The sequence below is a fragment of the Cornus florida genome, unplaced genomic scaffold (genome assembly GCF_030987335.1).
Source record: "Cornus florida cultivar Cherokee Brave unplaced genomic scaffold, ASM3098733v1 CherokeeBrave_3.0.0_Hap2_Chr10, whole genome shotgun sequence".
Lineage (NCBI taxonomy): Eukaryota > Viridiplantae > Streptophyta > Magnoliopsida > Cornales > Cornaceae > Cornus > Cornus florida.
In genome coordinates, this window is record NW_026775580.1 from 82,451,556 (window position 1) to 82,469,893 (window position 18,338).

General features: G+C 37.0%; 2 protein-coding genes across 2 annotated transcripts; both read left to right on the forward strand.

Annotated features, from left to right (window-relative positions):
• The first annotated feature begins 963 nt into the window (after positions 1 to 963).
• LOC132279257 (anthocyanidin 3-O-galactosyltransferase F3GT1-like) lies at positions 964 to 3,402 on the forward strand. Its single transcript, XM_059781188.1, has 3 exons — positions 964 to 1,540; positions 2,144 to 2,670; positions 2,757 to 3,402. The coding sequence occupies exons 1-3, from the start codon at positions 1,057 to 1,059 to the stop codon at positions 3,108 to 3,110; spliced, it is 1,365 nt and encodes a 454-aa protein (XP_059637171.1). The 5' UTR covers positions 964 to 1,056; the 3' UTR covers positions 3,111 to 3,402.
• Positions 3,403 to 10,350: 6,948 nt separating this feature from the next.
• LOC132277990 (uncharacterized) lies at positions 10,351 to 11,244 on the forward strand. The gene has a single exon (XM_059779825.1). It carries the CDS (start codon positions 10,351 to 10,353, stop codon positions 11,242 to 11,244), a length of 894 nt encoding a protein of 297 aa, XP_059635808.1.
• The last annotated feature ends 7,094 nt before the right edge of the window (positions 11,245 to 18,338 follow it).

An 18,338-nucleotide genomic window follows, 5' to 3' on the forward strand; every position in this document is an offset into this window, starting at 1 on the left:
CTTGATACATAATATAATATTTTAATAAAAAGAACAGAAGAAAAAAATTATATCGGCCAAGGTAGTCTTCTTTTTCCTCTAAAATGAAAACAAACCTAGTTGGCGCCAAGTGTGAAGGAATGCTAGAGTAATTTGTCCTTCAACCACGTTAAAGGATCCCAATGAGGCAGCTCATCCAATGAATATTGTATGTATGTAGCTAATCCTATGGTATTGTATGTACATCTCTATACTAAATAATGCTATTGAAGTTACTATTTCAGCATATTAAATTATTGTTCAATATACTTATTTCGAGTTTCAAAATAATTATATTAAAATTTTAAAACTCAAAATACAAATGTTGAAATCTCCATTTTTAACAAATTAAACATGATTTAAGACAATTATTTCAAAGGCTGAAATAATGATTTTGAAGCCTACTTTCAACACAATTATTTATAATTTTAAAACCATTACTTCAAACTTAAAATAATGAGCCACGACACCGAAATCCATACAAGAGGGATCCTAAAGATGCATGAAAAAAAGTTAAAGAATAGCTCAATCTATAATTTATTGGCACGGAGCCCAATTTAAGTCAAGTGTCGAGGTTCTACCCTAATTCACCATATTGGTTAGTTTGTAGGGTTGAATATTATTATACACTTGTATAGGCTCTCCGATTATGCTAGTTTATAGAGATATTTGTCTGAATTTGTTACACTACGCTACTGTGAAGCATGGAGTCCACGCAACCAACCTATGTTGAACTCGGCATTGTGTTAGCGAAAGAGTACCATTTGGGTGCACTGGAGGGGGCTCGGCATTGTGTTACATAAACAATACTGGTGCACAGGGAGTAGTTGTTGGGTTCGGGTAGCTATGGTGTGTGTGGTTGACTGGTTGGTTTAACTTCAAATAAGAAAACAATGTCCACCAGCTATGTTGTCTAGATATATATATATACACTCCGTGTCTCATTCTTTTTATACCTGTCCTCTTTTTTTAGAGCAAAAACATTCCTTTTTCCTGAGCTTAGCACCAAAACTTGACAGAAACCAATCAAACAAAAGTATGTCAACAGTAGTTCCAAAGAAGCAACATGTTGGTGTGCTTGCATTCCCGTTCGCCTCGCACACCGGTATCCTCCTTGTTCTGACGCGGAGTTTAGCGGCTGCTGCACCACACGTGACCTTCTCTTTCTTCAGCACTGCAAAAGCAAACCAGTCGTTATTCTCGGCCCCGATGCCAGAGAATATCAAACGCTATGATGTATTCGATGGGGTGGCAGAGGGCTATGTGTTCTCAGGTAAGCCAGAGGAGGATATTGAGTTGTTTCTAAAGGCGGTGCCAGAGAATTTTAGGAGAGGGATGGAAGCAGCGGAGGCGGATATGGGAAAGCGGATTAACTGCTTGATATCTGATGCGTTTCTGTGGTTTGTGGGGGAGATGGCGGAGGACATGCATGTCTCTTGGCTGCCACTTTGGTTCTCCACGCCTTGTGCACTCTCCGTACATGTTTACACTGACCTCATCAGGCAAAGTGTTTGCACTAGTGGTAAAATATATTCAACAAGCCTTTTTTTTTTAATTTTGTTCATTTTTTTAAGGGAGAGTATATATATTCATATAAAATTATATATATATATATATATATATATATATATATATATATATATATTTTGAGCCAATCAACTTTGTTTTCTGTCATTATAACTCTAAAAATTCATTTCACATTGATATCATCTTATTTCTCTCTTGAGAAGGAATATAGGCATGAGCTGGGGTCCAGTGGAGAATATATTCTGTGTGCTCAGTGCATCGAGTTATTAGAGTCGTTCGTGCCTGCGTATGTTGTGCACAGACGATTTTGATGTACCCGGTACACCGGGCACACCAAAAATCCTGGCACATTGCTTGGGTGAGAGAAATGTAAAACTTATATGTGATGGAGCTTTCTCAAAGTGGTACGAGATCTTTAAGAGTAAAATTCATGAGTAAAATCGTGCGGGGTTACTCTCGGGTCCAGGGTTGACAACATCATACCATATGATAAAGTGAACCTCCGTATTGTGAAGTTTCTTGGTGTAATCTAGTGTTTCTTAATTCATAGATTAAAGTCTAATAATTATATACTTTGTATCAATGTATATAAATGTAGGTACAGATGTTGCAGGACGTGAAGATGAAATTGTGACTTTCCTTCCAGGATTTCCTTCATTACGCCTTGGTGACTTGCCTAATGGAGTGGTCATGGGAAACTTAGAAGCTCCCTTTTCAATTCTGCTATATAAAATGGCACATGCTCTTCCACGAGCCACCGCGGTTATCATTAACTCCTTTGAAGAAGTAGACCTCCTTCATACAAATGATCTCAAGTCCAAGTTTCAGAAGTTCCTCAGTGTAGGACCTTTCAACTTCACATCGCCTTTACCATGGTCGAACAGGGATGAGCATGGCTGTCTAGCTTGGCTGGACAAGCACAAAGCCGCGTCCGTGGCATACATTGGCTTTGGTACCAGGGCAACACCTACGCCTAAAGAGGTAGGGGAATTGGCCGAGGCACTTGAAGCAAGTGGTACTCCATTTCTTTGGTCTCTTGGGGACAATATGACAAGGCACTTACCAGAAGGATTCTTGGGGAGGACAAGCACTGGGATTGGAAAAATAGTGGCATGGGCACCCCAGGTACACGTCTTTATTTTATTTTGTTTTTTATTCTAAGTTAAGTACTCACAAGCTTTTGCTCATGTCCATACTCGAACCCCTCTCAGGTACAAGTGTTGGAACATCCTTCTATTGGAGTTTTTGTGTCGCATTGTGGATGGACCTTGGTGTTGGAGAGCATTGCCGGTGGTGTGCCAATGATCGGGAGGCCAGTCTTTGCAGAGCAGCAATTGAATACATGGATGGTCGAAAACTTGTTGCAAATTGGAGTGAGGGTTGAAGGCGGGGTCTTGACTAAAAGTGGTACAATGCATGCTCTGGACCTGATTCTTAAGAATGAGAAAGGGAAGAAATTAAGGGAGCAACTTGGGGCGTTCAAAGAGCTTGCTCTCAAGGCTGTTGGACCAAATGGGAGTTCAACTCGAAATTTCAAGACCTTGCTCGAGTTGGTCACCAAGTGACAATCTCTAAAACTATGTTTGGTCAAAAGGAAGATTCTTCCTTTTGATTCGGGCCACCACGTCCTTGAAATAATTAATGTTTATGGGATATTTGTTGTGTTTTGATTAGGAGTCAATGCCATCTTAGATTGCTAAGATTTCAATAAGTGAAGTTACTTTCAGTCTCTATGGGATAAGAGAGATTTTTTTTTTTTAGGAAATGAGAGATTTTACACGGTCACCCATTATTAAATTGAATTCTCCCACTAATAATGATATCATATCAGTGATTGGTGGGTGTGCAGTACCTCTACTTTTTTGAAGAGAATTTTTATTCATAATAAGATAAAATTTTATTAAAATCTTGAGTTGAGTAATACATCATTTACCTCTCTAACACAGATAGGGTGGATTTCGTTCTCTTACTGAATGCATGTGTTAAGTTTAGCTACCATGAAAAAATAAAAACAAAATGGCTTAAAATTTTTGGAGTTGTTGATTGTTAATATAATGCCCAAGTTAAGCAGAATTTTAGGTACCGCTTAATATGTCATTTTATATAAACATATTAATTGATAATTAATCGAATTATATCGAATCAGAAGAAAGATTTTGGACTTAATTTTTGTAGCGATTTTGGGTTCGATTCCCTTCTCTTGAGGTCAAATATTTATATAAGATAAAATTAGTCTCACCTAAAAAGTGAGTATACCCGTCTAATCACAAAACATCACACTTTTGTAACTTCTAGCTTTTTAAAGATTTAGAACCCAAATATCCCTATCATCCCTATTCATATTCCATGTTTAATCATACAGATTAATATTGTAGAACTATTTAATACCAAATTGAATAAAATAACATAAAGGGTAACATAAAGGGTTCATGTCTCTCCAACAGTATTGTATAAATTGTTTGAAAATAAAAAAATAAAAAACGAGAAAGAGAAAAAAGTGGTAATTAATTTTCACCATTGCATCAAGACAATGAATTTTGGGGACAATGTGGCTAGTGTTCTTTCATTAGCCACGATTCCATATATTTCTAACTCAAATGTCTCCTACAATGTGCAATGTATACATACAGTGAATGAAATTCTAATTGTTACTGGAAATGTAAATTAATTCAGTAAAACGACGTTGATTATTATCTTATAGTAGGAACTTGGAAACCCACTAGACTATGTAACTGCTAGTGTTTCATATCCCACTTCCCCCTATAAATTAGTAGTATATATGCAAGGCTTAACCATAATCTCTGTATCAAATCTCCCTCCACTCTCTCTCTCTCACTCTCGCTCTAAACATCTACTTTCTCTCTCATGGCGGAAAGATATAAGATGATTGTTTTTGGATTGGTAGATGCAATGCCAATAGGTGGGGTTGTGATGCCCAGTATTAGTAAGAGGCAAGTGGAAAAGACATCAAAGAGCATGTACAAGATCGAGCAAAAAGGGAGGTTGTTCAACACAAATGAACAAGAAGCACAAGTCAAAAGAGTTGGTGGACAAACCCACTGGACGTGTGGGGTGCAAACAAGAGGTGGAGTTCACATCCACCGTCAAGTTTAATGACACGGTTCAAGGATGTAGCAGTGAGTGCAAGACTCAAGTCAAGTTTAAGAATAAGAAGGTCATCAATGTCAAAAGGGGCAAAACACAGAACAAGCGTACCAATCACAATTAATTTACTTCCTTTTTAATTACTTATGGAGCTGCTAAGTGCTATGTTAGGGCCTATCTCTTTGTGAGTATTTGAAATCTGAGTATTCGTGTTGGTAATTTGTAATCACATCTTTATGAATTATGAATTATTCCGACAATTCAGCGGCTTTTTTAGTGCAATCATATCCATGTAGAACAATAAATCAGATCATTAAAAACAGAGTATTAGTTGCTAAATAAAAATCTTTATGAATGTATATTAAACGAATTATATAATATCTTGATAAAATGCAAAGTATATCTCTTTTACATTTCCTTTTACAGCTCCGTACAAAGCACACATTAAAACTATATTTATTAAAAATTCATTATTTAGTGTGATGTCCTTTTATCCTTACTAAATAATGCTCCAAGAATTAAAGGAATACAAATGTAGATACTGAGGCTTTCAAGCTTGTATGGGTCTGGCCTGGCCATGTTTACTATAATATATATATTAAATTTATATATTTTTACAAAATTCATATAATACCTTCCGTAAAAAATTTTATTTTTTAAAATTATCTATTAAATTTAGTATTTTTTTTCTCTTTTTAACTCTTTAAATTCGTTTAATTTCCTTTAAAAAAAAAATCAAATTTTCTTTTTTGAGTTGATTTATAAAATCTATATGTATTGTCTTGATTTTATATATATATATATATATATATATATATATATATATATATATATTTACACTATGCCCCCGAAATTTAATTTTTGGCTCCACCCCTGCTTCTAAGTAAATAAATAACCAAATTCAGGAGCCGAACTATAAAAATAGAATAAAATAAATAATAATAACTCAATACTCGCTGAGACTTTTTTCACTGCGGGCACCGAACTAGTACTATGTGATTAAAAATTAAAAAGTTTAAAAATAAATATAATTTCTTAATAATATTGTTCTTATTAGTATGCATGTTGAGAAAAATAAAATCCAAGACTTGACAAAAATGAATCTAAATAAATAGGTATGAGAGTATATATGAAAAAAAGAAAAAGAAATAGAGAATATGAAGCAATAAGTTATTGTTGATACCTATGTTGACAAATCAAATGGCGAAGGAGATCATTTGGGTTCAATAGAATGTACCTGTAAAAATTATTGCTAAAGAATGTCTGATGGTGGAAGAGATTTATCATTAAAATATGATAAATTTTATCCATTTGATAAGGACTTTTGGATTTTTATCTAAAGTTTAATCGATAAGGGATTAATATGGTGGTGATACATCAATTACATGTGATTTATGAATTAGGAGAAGTAATTTTAGAAATTTAATTGTAATCCAATAATTTAAATTTAGAAAGTAATTTATTTTAAGACTCTTTTGGGTCCACTACCATCATAATGTTAGTATAATTTAATTATGCGTAGTATAATCAATCAAACTCTCTTTTGAGCTAGTTTCTATTTTTATTCAACTTCTTTAGTTAACAACCATCTTTAGAATCCGCAGAGGCTGCGGATATAAAGGATCAACAGTTATAAATAAAAAGAAGAATTTGTTGAGAAAAAAAAAAAAAAAAATTTGTTCTAGAATTAACTTTTATTCAGCAATTCTTTTAATTTATGAAAAATAAAAATTTAATTACTTTGATTTCACTTTGAGAAAGATGTGTATTTTTATGAAATATTAAGAGAAAAAATATAATAGTTTAACTAAAAAAAATACAATTAGCAGAAATAAAATCGATAAGTACTTTCATAATTTATACAGAGAATAATTATAAAACAACTAAAAACATTAACATATATGATTTTATTTTTATTATTGACATTCTTATCATTTTGGAATCACAATATTTTACATTTTGTTACTTTTTAAAAAAATATGAGGAGATATTAGTGTGATTTTTTTATTCTCTTTATAATTTATATAACGGATATTATGCTTGTATATATATATGTAAATGTTTTTTACTAGACTAAAGAAATTGTCTCTGTTAATCAAATATAGAGAGCTTCATTAAATTAAGAAAGAAGGTATAAGCTATACTAGTACTCCGTAGAATACTCCTAAATACGTACTAGCTTACACCTATGTAGGAAGAAGAAAAGGCCAAAAGGTGATGTGATTATACTTGCTGCAGTTTGCAACACTATTTAAGGTGATGGGACAGCACCTCATGTCAACTCAGCTGATGCAAATGCAGAGCATTGTTGCGTGTGCATGTGTCTAATCCAAATCTAGATCCATTCGAGACGAGTGTTAAAATAAAAAATTCAATTCTGCCTTTTGATGCATAAGTTAAGATTATACTAAACTCTAGAATAATTTTTATCATATTTTAATTCTTTCAACATACTGCTAATTTATCCGCTAATATGGCTAGCATGTTTCTCGCTAGATTTATATGTTTCATTAGCCCTTGCTCAGGGATTCGCGTCTCTGTTAAGTATTTTTTGTGACTACTCTCCAATATTTTTATAATGACTTATTTAGTCTCGTGGGAAGACGCCTTCCTTAACTCTAAAAAATTAGTCATATTGTCGAGGGATTCTAAGAATTTGGGCCTTCTTGAATATTCTGAGGGAAAAAAAAAAAAAAAAAAAAAAAAAAAAACTATTAATTTGTGTGAACAGAGTCTGCCTGATCTCTTATTTTTGCACCCTGTTGGTTGCCATTTAGCTTTATAAACTCAATTTTAAATTATTTGTATTTGTTTTCAATTCCATTTTAGTTCCTATGGTTAATGATTCATTCAATTTTTTGAAAAATGTTTGATTATCACTAATTAAGATGAACTAGAAAATATTGTAAGGAAAACTTATTCCGAAACGATTTGTAATTAGAATTTTAAGTTTTAATTTGATTATTTCTAATTATAACATATTTTGTGGTGTACAGATAGAAGAAAAAATTGCAATGAATGAAAATTATTGTACAGTTCTGGATCAACGATCTCAATTAATTATTATTGAATATATGAGTAAAAAATCGTATCAAATTGATACAAATTCAATGTACAGGGCAGTGATCTTTTACTCCTGTGGAGTAAGAAAAATCTTGGGCACTTTTTATAGTGACTATTATATTCACATTCTAAACTCATATATATGCTTTTTTTTTAGGGAAAAGTACATCCACACCCCTTAAGGTTTGACAAAAAAATACTCAAAGGAAACTTACCTATTTTTTGGACAAAGACACCCCGTAAGGGTTTAAAAATGGACAAAGACACATCTTTACACGAGAAATTGACCAAGCTACCCTTTGACCGTTTAGGAGACTTTTTCAACTTTACAAGTTAATAAATTGGACTAATATACCCTCATAAACAATTTAAAAAAAAAAAAAAAAAACTTTATATTGCTCACCTTTTTTCTTTTCTTTTTTGTTATTTACTTTTTAAATGTCCCAACTTCTTAAAAATGTAGACGTCTAAAATAATTTTTTGATCCAATACATATATTTCAAATAAATTATATTTTGATTTTTTGATCCAATACATATATTTCAAATAAAAATATTAAATTATATATCAAATATTATGTATTTCCCAACATAAAAGGGGAAAAATAATAATAATAAACAAAGGGGAAAAATAATAATAATAAACAAAGGGAAAAAAATAATAATAATAAAACAAAGGCATGTATAAAGTTAAGATGCATACAGTTATATTGGTACCTATGGAGGGAAAAATCTCCCTCCAATGAGAATAATCCACGTCATCATAAATATAAACTTATCCTTGATAAGTTTATAAAACCCACCTCACTCAAACCCAAATTGAGTTTAAGGCTAGTCCAAGATCACTGTTCACAAGCCCAATACTATTGTTATTTGACCTTCAACCCTGTTGAAGCCCGAATCAAGAGATTATCAGCCCAACATGTTAACATTAAACATCCGACCCGTTATTCAAGCCCAACTGGTTCAAGATATATTCATCCCAATTTTCCAATATTGAACAAATCTTATCAGTAGAAGGATTTATCATAAAAGGAGAATTCTTTGATAGGAAGTTCTATACAAGGCAAATTCTGCGTAGGAAATATTATACAATAGAAAGAACTCTATTTGTAAAGAAAGTCATGTATGGGAAGAATTGGAGGACAAGTAACGTGAGTCCTACCTTATTCTACCAATTTTTGTGTATAAATAGAGGCCCAGAACTCCAATAAAAGGATCCAAGCAATTCTACGCTTCTCTATACATTGTTCTTATTTATTTTTACTGTTTTTGAGTGTGTTGTATTATTTTTCTCAATCGTTATTGGTTGAGCGCAATTTTGCACCTACACTTTGGCACCGTCTGTGGGAAACGTGTGCAAATATATTCCTGCTCTTGTTTCAAGTGAATCCTGCAACTACCATCCGGAATGTCGAACGGAGGATCTTCAATAGATCAACAGACAGGGTTGATACAGAGGATGCGTGAAAAGTTTCTACACCAGTTTAACGTACTTCGTAAAGCAAACGAAGCTAGAGTAGCTCAGATCGCATTGCTTCAACAGTAGAATAACACTTTGTAAACGGAGATGGCTCAGTTGGCACCACCGCCACCACCAGGTGATATAGCAGCACCCCCTAATCAGAATATTCCTCCAGTTAACGGGATTCCACCTAATGGGGCACGACCCAACGAGGCTCTGCCAAACGAGGTTCAGCAACAGCAGAGGGCAAGGTCTGAGGCTGTCGCTTCAGACAACGTCCCTCGTCGCATACAGGACAAGCAAGTCGAGTCTAGTTATAAGCTCACGGTGTAGTCCAATGGAATTCCAGATGGTGCTGGTGTTCAAGATGTCTTTGATGAGAAAAGACTCCTGAAGATTCAGACACCCGCTGAGATGGCTAGAGAGCACAAAAACTCCCTAGTGAAAACTCCTTTCACTGACGATGTGTATATGGTTGAGAGGCTCAAGAAATTTACCATGCCTTCTTTTACTTAGTTTGACGGTACGGGAGATCCTTCTTGGCACCTGGATCATTACGCCCAAAAGATGGCTTTGGATGACCGTAATGACCCTTGGATGTGTAGAGTTTTTCCTACCAGTTTAACAGGAGCAGCACTAGAGTGGTTCAGGAATAGGCCACATAAGTCCATCCTGGATTACGTAACTCTGTGCACCATGTTGCTAACACAATACTGCGGAAATAAGAAGCAAAAGAAGAGTATTGCTAGCCTCTTCACTGTAAGGCAAAAGAAAGGGGAAACACTGTAGGATTTCTTATCTAGATTCAACATGGAAGCCTCGGAAATAGCAGACTATCATCCCGCGACTGCTATAGAAACATTTAAACTTGCAATGATTCAGGTGATGAAGTTTCATACTTCCTTGGTCAAATATTCTCCTCCAGACATGCAGACTCTCAATGCAAGGGCCCAGATATACATCTGGCTCGAGGAAAATGTAACCCACCGAGCGCAGCATGCCACCCTCGTGACAGTAGAGAACAAGCCTCGAGAGAGAATTCCAAATTCAAAAATTCAGAAAAGCCAACGCGCCTCAACACCGATCACCCAGGCACCTGAGAAGAGGCAAAGGATAGAGGAAGGGTTTACACCTCTCTGAACTATCTTGGCTCGGCTCTTCCAAGAGAATAAGATGAGGTTCACAGCCCCGCAACCAATGAAGCAACCCTTGGAACAGAGGGACAAAAGCAAGCATTGCGCTTATCATCGAGATTATGGGCATTCAACCAATGATTGCAGATCCCTTAGGCGACAAGTGAAAATATTGATAGCCAGAGGTGAGTTGGCAGATTACCTCGTGACGAAGGAGTATGTGAAGCCCCGCGAGGTCTATCCTCGCAAGGTAGAAGGTACTCAAGTAAAGGTCATTCATGCAATACATGGCAGATCTGAAGATGATCAAGAGTCCGAGGAGGTATACAGATCCAGATTGAGGGCAACCCATAAGCTCAGGAAGATATCCTCGGTCAATGCTATCGCTTCGGGTAGCATCAATATTGGATTCGGCGATGGTGACCTATCCAGAGTTCAATTCCCCCACGAAGATCCATTGGTCATCAGTCTTTTAGTGGCAAATTGCATGATCAAGAGGGTTTTGATAGACCCAGGGAGTAGTGCCAACATCATCACAAAGGCGGTCTTTGAGCAACTAGAGATCCCGTCATTATCTATTCGACCAACCTCCAGCCCATTGAAGGGGTTCGATGGCACAAGAGTAGATCCCCTTAGGGTAATAGACTTATCCGTAACTACGGTGAAGAGGACTCTGAAGAAAAACTTTGTCTTAACAGAGATCCATCCTTCCTATAATCTCATCATGGGAAGAGGCTGGATACACCGGATGAAAGGAGTTCCGTCCACCGCTCATCAGGTGATGCGGTGCTTATCTCTGGACGGAAAAGATGTTATTAACCTATGGGGCGATCAAGTCGTTGCGAAGGAATGCTATATGTTGACACAGACTGAAGCAAAGAAGGTGTCTAGACAGCCTCAACCAGGCGTGACTTCCAGAAATATACTCAAATAGCAATTACAGAGCCCTCTGCCCAAGTATCTTAAGGTAAAAGAAGAAGCTGCGAAACCTACCAATGAGATCCTCAAAGCCATAGAAGTTATCCTCGGCAACCCCCAGAAGGTCACTTATTTAGGCTCTTCCTCCACATCTGTAATACCCCTAATTTCAGAAGGATAGTCCTGGTATTTAATAAATTGTTTAAATTGCATTTATTTTTGTTTAATGGGTTAGTTGTTAATTTAATTGAATTATGTGATTTATTTATGTGTTCTTATTTGTTTTATTTATTTTATTTAACTGACATTTGTTTAATTATGTGCTTATGTGGCTATTTTAATAATTGATAATTATTGGTTTAAATTAACTGTTGTCTATGTTTTTTTCTACATAGGTTATTGTAAGGTTGTATTTTTTTTTTTTATTTGAAATTCTTACGTGTGTAATTAGATTAAATGAGTAACAGTTTTAATATTAGAAATTGGGGTTTAATTCCTTTTAGATTACACGAATGGGCTGACTAGGGTTTAATTTACATTAGGGTTCTGGCTCTAATCATACAAGGATTAGGGTTTTGGTTCAAACCTATATATATATAGAGCAACAAGTCTGCTAGGGTTAGAGAAAACCCTATTCACATACTTAGTATATTGAGAGAAAACATAGTAAGGTTGTGAGAGGCAGAGAGGAACCGAGAGTGGAATTTGGGTGATTAATAAAGCAGTTCAAGGAGGAATGAACGTGGTTGTTTCCGGGTAGAACCAAAGCACCGGAGGTGTAGAACTACAGCCTAGGACTTTGACGAAAACTCAAAGATGGAGGTTTAAGATTTCTGGACTTAAATCTAAAGCAAGTCTTTGTTCTATTCTTTCCTTTTAATTTGTGTTCTGTGCATGCCTAGCTAGACTCCAGGGGTTTAACTAATGATAAAACGAAATAATCATGCATGCTTAACGGACTAAAACTGAGAGTTTTATGGTTATATATACTTGTGCATGATTTCATTATTTTCTTAGATCTTTATGTATGATTTGTGGTTTAACTTGAATCTTTGCCTACTAAAACACTTAAAATAATTTAGTATGGACGTATGAGACTTAGGTTGAAGCTTAGGGGCCTTAACAATGAAGTTTAAGGGTTTACAGAGGCTGAACGGACGAAGAAGAAGACCTCAGCACAAACTGAGGCACCTAAGTTCGCAACTGAGGCGCCTAAGTTAGCAACTGAGGCACCTAAGTTAGCAATTCAGCCCCCTAAGTTAGCAACTGAGGTTGCTCAGTTGTAACTTAGCTTACTCAGTTGGGATTTTTGGTTTTAAACTCCCAGTTTAGGTTTTGTGCACTGTTTGGACTACACAAAGTGTTAGCACTTCGTTTAAATTGTCTTAAATGATGTATATTATTGTTTTAGACCTGTAAGAATATAGGTAAACAATGATTCATAAATGGATTAAGGTATGGACAGTGTACAGTTAGGGGAAGATCCTACATGTTGAACTTTGAATGTTAATCAGCTTACACTTTGGAACTTGGAGGATTGTTTATATGTCATTTAATTTTAATTAATCATATTTGGATAGGATTATAAGTAACATGGATTACTTGAACTTAACCATGCTTGTGTTGGATCAAATTAATATTCACTTTGTTATTCAACTGCATCAGTGTACGGATATTTTAGAGGATGTGAACGCTTATACTTGTTTTAGCTGTATACATTATTGGAATTGGATTTTAGGCTCTATAATGACTGCCTAATATTGTTGGATATGTGTTAATTTATATTGATGCATGTTATGAAGGGTGGTTGTTGGATATATATAGTGTCGTTTTATTAACTATGCTATCTGGAGGATTGTATGCATCGGTATGGGACGGTAACATACTAGGGACGGATTAGTTAAAAATACTAAGTCCGACCTATTTGGAAAAAAGTTGGATTAACAATAAAAGTTAAGTCCTACTTATGTATGTGCATATGCACTGGTATGGGATGGTGGCATATTAGGGACGGCTTAGTTCAAAACACTAAGACCTACCTATTCTAGGGATGGATTAGTTCAAACACTAAGTCCTACCTAATCTGGATTGAGGTATGAATTAACCATAAAGGTTAAGTCCATCTCATACTTGTGTCATATCAATTGAGAATTGAATGACCTACTATGGTTTCAGGATGGATTTGTTATACATATATCAGACCACTACACAAATGGATGGTATTTTGTATTAGGAGGAGTACGGACTTTATATATATATATTATATGGTGCCGTGGTATGAGCTTGAGTCTCATGATCATGGTTAGGGCGCGTATATTGTCTAGGATGGATAACTGGACATAGGTGTTGTTCCCTGGTAGGTTTAGGTACTCATGCCCACCTTAGGGTGCGTATTTGCATGTTGCCTTCTATTCAGGCACTAGCGAACGTCCTATAGTGTGTACAATATACATATATGGACTACTCTAGCTATTGTTGAGTCTTCCTAGGATGTATCTACGTATTGGATTACTGTTGGATTGTAGTAGATCAGGACTTACATGTGGGCCTGACCCACTCCTTTATTTTTCATGTATTCGTCAGTTCCAGGGTTAGAGCTTGGACATACAGAGCAGATATAGATATTCATTCCTCCGACTACGTAGGACTACTCTATATGTTTAGCTTTAGTTTTTAGTTCAGTTGTTTCAATTTTAGTTTGGGCTTTTATTAGGGGTCCACTGGATGGATTCCTGAGTTGTATGAATTGGAGGTTTCGGGAAGTTTGGTTTTAATGATTAATGACTGAGGTTGTTTTTATTTAGTATTCGTTCAGCATTATTATTTATTTCTTTAATTCATTATTTTTGTATTCCGTGTTCGTTTTAACATATTAATTGTTCGATATCCCTCGGGTTTGGGCCTGGGCCTGATCAACCTGCGTCTCGGATTTGAGGGGTATCACAGTTGGTATCAGAACACTCCAGGTTCAAGTGTCTCGAGGGTGTTTCATATTAAGTCTTCCGCGTAGCGTTTTCTCTTGATTAGAGCTGAAGTTTAGGATTCGTTGAATTCCTTTACGGTACGTACGTTTAAAAAGTGCTGATGTCAATCTTATTCTGTAATTTTAGAATGTTTGGCACTAGAAGAAAGTTATGGTCCGCGATGAAAGCAAAGAGGGACCAGAAGAGGAGGAAGGTTACTCCAACGATTCCTCTGCGACGGCCGACCAAGAAGGTAAAGCTGGAGACCAAGAACTTGTATCAAGTCAGTGTAGTCTCGGAGTATAAGGCAAGGATGGTTTCTTGTGTGCGGGATTGGCCACCATACTGTGGACCGAACACAACTTCGGTGGTGCTCAAAGCTGAGCCAAGCGGAGAGGAAGACCCCGAAGAAGCTCAGGATTGAGGAGATACCGGAGCGTCCAAGATGGAGGTTACCAGAGTTCAAGAATAAATGCTCTTCTAGGAATGATATGAATTTCATTACTAGTAGGAATGGAAGGGTTATTTAAAGAGTAGTACTGTTTAGATGGCATACACTAGTTTTGTTAAAGAATATTTTATGATTATTCTTTTGAAAGTTTATGATTTGGAAAAGTTTTAATAAAGTAAACTAGCGGTTTTGGCTATCTCTTTTGTAGTTTATGATGGTATTGTTGGATTTATACACATATGGTTTTATTAGACTATATTAGAATGTGTATGTTGTGATAATAAATGACTGTCACAGTGGAGTGATTAGTTTGGACAGGCAAACAAGTATTTGCGTACATGTACGTTGTGTTGAGACGGGACGATTTTCCAGAAGCTTATACAAGAGCTTGTGTAAGTCAATATGGTAGGTTTGGTTTAGAAGGAGGAATTCCCATGATAGAACGATAATCTAAAAATGGGAAGATTATGGAGCATTTTATTTTTACCTTATGTGTTTTACTCTACGGAGTATTCAAAAACATGGGATTTTCATGGATTGGGTGGTGACACACATATGCAATAGACCTCAGGATATTTTTACACTGTTAGGCAATACTGCCATTTTTTATGAGAGTGATGGGCCTGTGACACTAGATATTGGTAGACTCAGATTTCTAGCAAATCTACTGGTCCTGGACATGCACACTTATGATGTGATACTTGGATGGATTGGTTATCACTGCCATGCTCAAGTTATTTGTTTTGGAGGGGTTTATTGTGTTCACCATAACTGGTTAGGATATGTATGTTGTAGCTATACCACGTTCTAAGGGGGGGTGGTAGCACCTATTTATTTCATGTGGAGGAGGAAACGGAGGAGGGGGTTACTGTATCTTTGGATAACTTACCAATTGTACAGGATTTCCCGGATGTATTTCAGGAGATTTTAGGGTTGCCGCCTAGTCGAGAGATCGACTTTGTGATAGACTTAGCTCCAGGCACTACGCCTATTGCTAGGGCACCGTATAGGATGGCACCAGTAGAGATGTGAGAGCTAAGAAATCAGATTCAGCAGCTACTCAGCCAGGGTTTTATTCGTAGAAGTACTTTACCCTGGGGAGCACCAGTTTTGTTTATGAAGAAGAAGGATGGTTCACTTCGGCTGTGTATAGATTACAGGGAGTTGAACAAGGTTACTATTCATAACAAGTATCCGTTACCTAGGATTGATGATCTTTTTTATCAGTTAAAGGGAGCTACGTACTTCTCTAAGATTGATCTGCGGTCTGGATATCATCAACTTCGGGTTCGGGAGTAGGATATTCCGATGACAGCGTTTCTTACTAGATATGGATCTTATGAGTTTCGGGTGATGCCGTTCGGGTTGACTAATGCACCAGCGGTTTTCATGGACTAAATGAACAGAGTCTTCAGGGCTTATTTAGATCAATTTGTCATTGTCTTCATAGATGACATTTTGGTTTATTCTAGGTCTGAGGACGATCATGCTAGACATCTTCGGATTGTGTTACAGACACTTCGTGAGCACCAATTATATGACAAGTTCGAGAAGTGTGAATTTTGGCAAAGGGAAGTGAAGTTTCTGGGTCACGTGGTGTCAGAAAGGGGGATAGTGGTTGATCCAGCCAAGGTTTCAGCAATGGTTGAGTGGGGACAGCCTACTTCACCTACCGAGATTCAGAGTTTCCTCGGTTTGGCAGGATATTATCGTAGGTTCATCCAGGGGTTCTCCAAGATAGCGGGACCACTCACTCATTTGACTAAAAAGGGTGTACAGTTTGTGTGGGATGAACATTGTCAGAAAGCTTTTGATGAGCTGAAGACTAGGTTGACTTCTGCACCGGTTTTGTCTACCCCACAGAGCAGGATAGAGTATCTTGTCTACACAGATGCTTCTTTGCAGGGTCTTGGATGTGTTTTGATACAGGAGGAGCGACCGATTTCGTATGGATCTCGTAAGCTTAAGCCTCATGAGCTTAATTACCCAACACATGATTTGGAGTTGGCAGCTGTGGTCTTTGCCTTATGGATTTGGAGGCATTATCTGTTGGGTGAGTCCTTCAGGTTCTTTAGCGATCACAAGAGTCTGCAGTACTTGTTCACTCAGAAGGAGCTGAATATAAGACAGCGCAGATGGTTGGAGTTTGTGAAATACTATCACTTCTCTATATAGTACCATCCAGGGAAAGCGAATGTGGTGGCAGATGCACTCAGTTGCCGACCTGTTGGTAGTCTTTCCGCTTTATTTACTACTGAGTGGAATGCGTTGAAGAAGGTGGATGAATTTTTGGATGCGTTCATGGCTTGTATGGTAGTTACACCTTCTATCATTCACAAGGTTTTGAAGGCACAACTCACGGATCAGCAGCGCATTGACAAGGTTGCAAAGATAGCTTCCGGAGAGGTTTCATTTTACTATATTGGGACTGATGGAGGTTTGAGGTACAAGGGACGGTTAGTGGTACCTTCTGCTAATGATTTGAGGAAGGATGTGATGATTGCGACTCACCACTCTGAGTTCTCTGTTCATCCTGGAGGCGACAAGATGTATCAGGATATGAAGCGGCAGTTTTGGTGGGCAAGTATGAAGAGAGACATTGCTCTTTTTGTTTCTTAGTACAGTACTTGTCAGATGGTTAAGATTGATCATCAGAGGCCGCCAGGAGCTCTACAGCCACTACCGATACCGGAGTGGAAATGGGAAAGTATTTTTATGGATTTTGTGGAGGTATTGCCTAATTCTTTCACGGATCACATTTCCATTTGGGTCATCGTGGACAGATTGAAGAAATCAGCTCACTTCTGGCCTATTCGCACTGACTTTACTTCGAAGCAGTTGGTGAGGCTTTACATTACCGAGATTGTAAAGCTGCATGGCATTTTGTTGTCTATCATTTCAGACAAGGATTCGAGCTTTGTGTCAAGATTCTAGAAGAGTTTTCAGCAGGATTTGGGTACAGACTTGCATCTTAGCATTGCGTATCATACTCAGACTGATGGACAGACTGAGAGGGTAAATCAAATTATGAAGGACATGTTTCGATCGTGTGTTCTTGATTTCAAGGGCCACTGGGAGGATTATTTACCACTTGTGGAGTTTGCCTATAACAAATAGTTTTTAGAAAACTATTGGGATGGCACCGTTTGAGGCGTTGTACGGCTGACCGTGTCGATCACCTATTTGTTGGATGGAGGTTGGCGAGAGCAGATTTTTGGGTCCTGAGTTCATCAACGATACTTCTGAGAAGATTACTCTTATTAGGGATCGCATGCGCACTGCCCAGAGTAGGCAGAAGAGTTATGCTGATCGTCGCACTCGTGCTTTGGAGTTTAGGGTTGGAGATCAGGTTCTCCTCAAAGTGTCACCTATGAAAGGTATTATTCGCTTTGGGAAGAAAGGGAAGTTGTCACCGCGGTTTGTCGGTCCATTCATGATCACGGATCGCGTTGGAACTGTTGCTTATTGGTTAGCACTTCCGGATACTTTGGATCGTGTTCACAATGTGTTTCATGTTTCCATATTGCAGAAATTTCTGCGAGATAAGGATCAGTATCAACATATCGATGTAGGGGAGATTGCGTTGCAGCCGGATGCAACATATTTGGAGCCACCGTGTCGTATTGTCGATCGTAGGGATCAAATCCTTCATAATAAGGTTATCCCTTTGGTGCGTGTTCAGTGAAGTCATCACAA